General features: G+C 36.6%; 1 protein-coding gene across 1 annotated transcript in view; it reads left to right on the top strand.

Moving 5' to 3' along the window:
• The window catches only part of GPR180 (G protein-coupled receptor 180), a 41,028-nt gene that overhangs the window by 323 nt on the left and 33,715 nt on the right, over nt 1–6,990 (top strand). The window contains exons 2-4 of the mRNA XM_010845870.1: nt 6–161; nt 768–898; nt 2,051–2,209. Coding sequence (XP_010844172.1) covers nt 6–161; nt 768–898; nt 2,051–2,209 — 446 coding nt within the window. The remainder of the gene's footprint in view (nt 1–5; nt 162–767; nt 899–2,050; nt 2,210–6,990) is intronic.

The following is a 6,990-nucleotide window of genomic DNA, read 5'->3' as shown; positions in this document are numbered from 1 at the left end:
GGCAGCGGCAAGGCTGGGGACTTTAGCCAGCTTACCTGCGCTTCCCCTGTCGCCGGTTGTCTCCCCTACCGCGGCTTCCCGGAATCGTGGGATGCTTTTATAGCCAACCCCTCTGTTGCAGCTCCCCAGATCCTCGTCAGCTCCCTCCCCCATGAGGGATTGTATCCTGCACCTAAAAGACCGTTTCCCCAATCCTCTCTTGCTGACGAATGTGCTGTTCTCTATCCTGCTGCAAGTTTCGAGATCCATCGTTCAAAGAAGCATCGTTTATTCACTCCTGTCAGTTTGATTGTGTACACTAAGACACCGTAATTACATGTGAACATAAGTTTCAGAACTGAGATTTTCTGGGTTTTGTCCTTTTTGTTTTAGTATAAATTTGCTAAAACCTGCTTGCAGCACAGAAATTTAGGATTCCCCTCCTCAACACGTCTTATAATTGTCACAGTTGTGGGAATAGTTTGGTTACTCCCCTAGCTTTACTGTGGACCACGAGGCCTAGAATGAACTTGACAGAAATACACGCAAGTGCATCCTGGAAGCTTCTTAATTTGTATCCTATGTGACCCTTCTAAAATGAGATTGCATTTGATTCTTCACTTCTGGTCTCCCTCAAAAATCCATAGTTATTAAATGAATGAATCTGCTTTCATTCTAATTTTTGCTTCATTTGCACCCTCAAAGTTTGAGTGTTTTTCTTGATACTTACTCTTAGTACTCTTAATTTGACTACTACTATATTTTAAAAAATTATTTGCTTTGATGAGGTTAGGACCCTTATGTTATTTACTCATTTATTTTTTGGCTGTGCCGTGTGCAGCATGCTCAAGTGATAGTAATGTCACTACAATAAATGGCACAATCTGGACAGTGTCGGAAAATCTGGCATGTATGGAAGGTATGACATGGCTTATTCATAATTTGCAAATAGGCTTAGACAGCCCAGATATTTCACTGATGGTTACCTGATAGATACAGAGGAGAAACAAGTAATAAATCCAGATTTCTGAGAAAAGATTGAGGAACAGAGTGTTCCAAGTATATTAACATAGACACTTTCTCTTTTTGTGTGTGTTTTTACTATTATCAGTTTTCAGTGAATTCGAATTCAGTAAAATAATAGTACCAAGACCATACTTAGGAATTGTAATTCAGAACATGATTCAAAATGTTAATAGGGGATAGAATCACTTTTAAGGCTGTTGATAATTTATAATGTGATGAGTTTATGTCAGAGACTTAAATGATTTTTTGATACACACTATACATATAAATTTGTTTAAAATGTTTTGTCAAAGTGATAATAGTATAAAACAATAACAAGAGAATTAAAAGATCTTAAGATGAAAAAATTGTCCCTTGCTTCGCTTTTCCTTACTCAGAGTCCCTTTCCCTAACTCAGAGTCTTTCCCTAGAGGGACCTACTTTTTGCCTTTTTACCTACTTTTTGCCTCTTCTAGGCCTTAAATGTAGTTGCGGTGTGCAACGCAAGGCTCATTGTATAGTTGTCTTACAACATATATTGTTCTGAAAATTCCTATGTAAAAGTCGCAGATGTCAAATGTATCTGAAATTCATTTATTTAAACTTTCTTGCTATATTATATATGTTTGCTTTTTATAGTAAAATAATAATTAAATATTAGCATCCATGTTATATTAAAAACCAAAAGAAACTGGCAGGACATTTCTATAGATAATTTATAAACAAGTGTTACAGATTTGGAGTGGTTGTAAAATGAAGCGAAATTCTATTACAGTGCATGTCTATGTACAGCAGATGTTGCTGTTTATTCAGTGAAAAGCAATCAGTTATCAGCTGAAGTGTAAGGAAACACAACACATTGTTTTGCATAATTAATGTGAATAATCACTTGACTTGTGTCTGAATGGGATGGTCATTCTAATATGAAGTACCTAGTTAAAATGAGATTTAAGAAAAATTGTGCTCTTTCAATTGCCATTTTGATAAATAGAGTTATTGAGTTGTCCTACCATTTCAGTTCCATACAAGATCAAACAAGTTGATAATTTTTGTTTTAACGTCCCAGGTGACCACGCTCTTTTGTGTGTCAGAATCAACAACATAGCAGTAGCTGTTGGAAAGGAAGCTAAACTTTACCTGTTCCAAGCCCAGGAATGGCTGAAGCTGCAGGAAGGAGGTCCTGAGTATAGCTGTAGTGAAAAATTATCCAAAGCTCAGTTGACAAGTGAGTATTTCCCCTTTTCTTTGATCTTTTTTTTTTTTTTTCCTCAATGTTAGGAGTATTTACATATCAAGATGTTTCATGGCACAGCATACACCACACTCTGCCTAATACATTTTAAGTTAAATTTTAAGGAAACTAATCTCTTTGGTCAAAAGATAGAATGCTTTTTTTCCCTCTTACTCAAAATCTTTGAAAAAAATATGCAGATAATTTATAAAGGTATACTTTCATTCATTCAGGCTTCTTACAGGCCACATAATTCCTACCAATAAGGCAGATGTATTTTGACCCAGTGGCAGCATGGAGTGAATGATTATATTTGTTGAATGCTTATTATCTGGTAGCTCTGAGCTAAAAACTAAGCATGCGTTATCTCAGTTAATTGTATAATTTACCCCAAGTGATGCTGTTTTGCAGTATGCTGTTGGCACACTTGGGACCTAGTCACACGGTGCCACAGTGTGTCATTTTGGACTATCCCAGGACCACATCATTTGTAAACCGCTGGAGAAGGCAATGGCACCCCACTCTAGTACTCTTGCCTGGCAAATCCCATGGATGGAGGAGCCTGGTGGGCTGCAGTCCATGGGGTCGCTGGGAGTCAGACACGACTGAACGACTTTACTTTCACTTTTCACTTTCATGCGTTGGAGAAGGCAATGGCAACCCACTCCAGTGTTCTTGCCTGGAGAATCCCAGGGATGGGGGAGCCTGGTGGGCTGCCGTCTATGGGGTTGCACAGAGTCGGACACGACTGAAGCGACTTAGCAGCAGCAGCAGCAGCAGCAGGTTCACCTCTGGAGAGGCTCTGCTTTTATTGTTCTGGTTACCTGAATCCTTGATCTCTTCTGTTGTCATCAACATTGTCCTGTGCGTTAGGGTGTTTGCCATCCAGAGTGAGTGCAGGTATTTTTAATGCAGAAATGAAGAGTCTATGCCATGCTACCCATCCTACCCCTTGGACGTTAACTGGTTATTAATTAGGAATGTGAAATATCCATGAGAAAAACTGGGAATTATCTTTCTCCCCTTTTGCCCTGTATTTCCTCTACCATGTTCTACATATTGATGAGCTTCTTTTAGTCTAGTCAGTCAAGAACTTCTATTTCTAAACATCCGTTCTTTGTTTATTAGATAACAAGGTCTTATTACACGTTACTAACAGTGATTCTCAGTTTAGCGGCCAGTCAGCAGATATGTGGTTCCCTCGTAGCCTGAGTAGGGATGAGAGTACAAGTCCCATATTATCGCTGCCTATTGTGGGGATCTCTTGTCTAGGTTTCTGAGACGACATTGATAGTCTGCTGAAGAAGCCTGAATGACTAGATTCAGATATCAAAGACACAGTTACTTATTTACCCCAACCCTGAATCATAGAACTTATCTGGGAAGTTCATACAAAAGGTCATTGTCAGTTTTCTTTGCCTTTCTACACCAATTTGCTCAGCTAAGTGTTCCTCACAAGTATAAGAAGTTCTGACCCTCAGTTCCCAGTTCTCGTAATGTCCGCCACCATGCCATCCAAACCTGGTCCTCTTCCAGTGTTCCCTGTTTGAGACACTGGCATCACCCTCTATCTAGTGAGTAAGCTAGAAACCAAGGAGTCTTCCAACACTCCTCTCTTTAACCTCTCTATCCCCTTCCTGTCTAGTAAGTTTCCTCTAAATATCCCCTTCCTGTCTAGTAAGTTTCCTCTAAATATCTCTTGAATTCATCTACTTTTCTTCATCTTAACCCCATCATATTATTCCAGGAGGCCGTAGTCTCTTGCCTGGCCACTGCAGCTATGTTGCTCCCCCTCTGTAACCAGAGTTACAGAATAGCAGGTTTGATCGTCTCACCTTTACACCCTCACCACACCCTTAAATACTGTAGAAGGTTCCTACTACTCAAGGAGAGATGACCCTCCTAACCTGATCAGGAAAGCCATCTGAGTCTGGCTGATGATAACCCCACTACCCCCCAGCTTCATCTCACAGTATTGCCCACTTTGGCCTCATTTTCTTTGTAGTGCTGGTTTTGTTTCAGAGCTCCCCTGGGCCTTTGCACCGGCTTTTCCTCTGTTTGCTCTTCTTCTTTGACTCTTCCATCCACTAAGTTAACACTTGAGGTTTTATAGCCTATTTTTTTCCACAGCACTTGTTATAGTTACAAGTTTATATTTATTTGATATAAAATCAATCAGTGAGAGCAGAAGGACTCTTTTGACCTATTCATTCATTCATTCACAATACTTCCCATACTATGCTAGGCACTAGTGATAAATCAAGGGACCAAAATCCTGACACTCTCCACAGCGCTTAAGGCTGCTAAGGGTATGGATCAGGTCACTGTGAGTAAATGCAAAACTGAGGTTGTGATAAGAAGTATGAGTGTTAGTTACTTTTATGATTGAGAGAGGGTAAGAATTTATAATCACCATAGGCTCAGTTAAGCATTGGCTAAGTATTTGTAGGATGAATTGTCACACAGCTTAGTGCTTGAGGGGTTTTTGGTTAGTAGGTCATTTCCTTTGTATTTGGCACCTTAAAGTCTTTTTGCTTGTCTGTTAAAAATTGATCGGACAGTTTAAAGCTTTGAGCTGTAGGAATCGATTTATTTTCTTATATTACGTGGTCAATGTTATACCATATTGTATATACACTTGCAAAAACATAATTTTTATATCAGTCAAATACCTTCAGTCACAGAACTTACGTATATGGAGAGACTTGGTGCACTGGAAAGACCGCTAAACTGAGAATCACTGTTAGTGACTTGTGATAAGATCTTGTTATCTTTCACCTGCACTTTACCTGTCTGGTCAACAAGGAAGTTGGACTAGTTTTCTCCAAGGTTCCTAAAAGTCTAAAATGCTGTGATTCTAATTATGACCCTTTAGGTGGAGTTGCATGTGTAGAGAGCTATAATTTATAAAACCTCTTGCTGTTGTTTCTTTTTCTATTCTCCCTTCCTCTTCCTTCTCTGTTATGTGAAGGGTATTCTTTGAAATCGCTGGAACGAAAGATCTCAGGAAACAGGAATTTTTGAAGAATGAAGATTGTTTTGTTAAATTTGAAGGTCTGAAATAAATTAAGTACTGATGGCATATATATATTCCTTTCTACATATTTAATCAGTTCTTTTTCCAGTAACGAAAGCCAAGTCTTAACAAAATCTGTATTCTCTTTCACGTATTATTTTCATATTTATAGTATGTTGTTATCTAGAAGCTTTGATGTATTGAAACAAAAAGCATATCCTTAAATTCATGACAGTGTAGTAGTATCACATATTTGAAGATAATTCCTTGTAAAAAAAATTCTTATTTCCTGACCATTAATGAGACTTTTAAGTATTAATAGCCTTTCACCTGCTTGGTGATGAGCTCATTAACTGTGCCTGATTCCTATGTAAAACCTTATTGCTGCCATGAACTATGAAAAGATTAGTAGATTTGAAAAATCTCAGTGTTGAATGTTGCTTTGATTATACATTTTCCCCAAATTAATGTTTGAAGAATTATTTTTCAGTCTTCCTTTTTTCTCTTTCAGTAATGACATAAACCATCAGATTTTTTTAAATGGTGAAAAGTATTTTGTAGGGTTTTTTTTTTTAGAGCAACCAAATAAGATATTTAAAGCACAGAAAATGAGTTTTATGCGAAAGAAATTTGCTGTCAGATAAGAATTAAATGTAATTTTGTATATAAAACATTTTCAGTATTGTCTTTTTATATCATATGCATATATTTCCTTTTGTACATTTGATATATTTTATTAATTGCTTAAAAGTGTTAGTATCTTATTATTTTGAGTAATTTTGTGAACAGTATTCATTTCATTTTATAATTCTATTGGGCAATTAGCCATTCAACACCATTCTCTGCAATTCAAGTTTTGTTAATATTTGAGGTACTAATTGTATCAGCATACAATAAGCGTGCTGTGCTGTAGTCTTTTGTTTCAAAAACAATGAACATGCAGTTTTGTCAAGAGGCTTATTTCCTAGGCTTACTGAAAAAGGCAGCAAGACAAAAACTCAAGCCAGTATCTGTTTATGATGTGATAATTTTAAATGAACACATAATTTAAAATGAAGCATCAAAAAGTATATTGATGAAAATATAATGGTTAAATTCTTATATTATTTTATCTAAGAGAAAAAATGGAAGTGATAAAACCTCAACACAGCAGAGCTTTTATATAATAAGCCCAGATTATATAATTGCAAGCTGCACATTTCAAAAGCCTTATTTCTGAACTGCTTATTGATCGTGTATTGAATTCTTATTAAAGGTCTTCAAATATTTAACAGAAATTTGAGTCCTTGCTACTTTTCCCCAGAAGCTGTGCCTTAAGAAAAACAGTATAAATGTCAGCTAAATTAAGACAGCAAAAAAAAAAACAAACCAATGCTATGGTATTCTTAACAAAATCATCTTGTCCCTTTTAACTACTATTAGTGAAATTCCCAAATGTAAAGTTTTAAGTCCTCCAAATTTGAATCCTGTCTAGATAAGTCCCTGTCTCAGTGATAAAGACAACTTACAAATAATGTTTTTCCAACTTTTTATTAGGAAAATTTTCAGTTATACATACAAATTGAAAACAGTACAACCAGCATCTGAATATTCTTGGCTTAGGTTTAATAATGTTAATATTTTGTTACATTTGCTTTATGTTTGTGTGTGTGTGTGATTTTTGTTTTGAACCGAAATGAAAATAAGCTGTGGGTGTGTTGAGCAATTCACCATATTTCAGCAGACATCTCATAAGAGTAAGGACATTCTTCTCCATAAA

Source organism: Bison bison, unplaced genomic scaffold, assembly GCF_000754665.1.
Source record: "Bison bison bison isolate TAMUID 2011002044 unplaced genomic scaffold, Bison_UMD1.0 scf7180017864225, whole genome shotgun sequence".
Classification (NCBI taxonomy): domain Eukaryota; kingdom Metazoa; phylum Chordata; class Mammalia; order Artiodactyla; family Bovidae; genus Bison; species Bison bison.
This window is presented reverse-complemented; position numbering and strand designations above follow the sequence as displayed.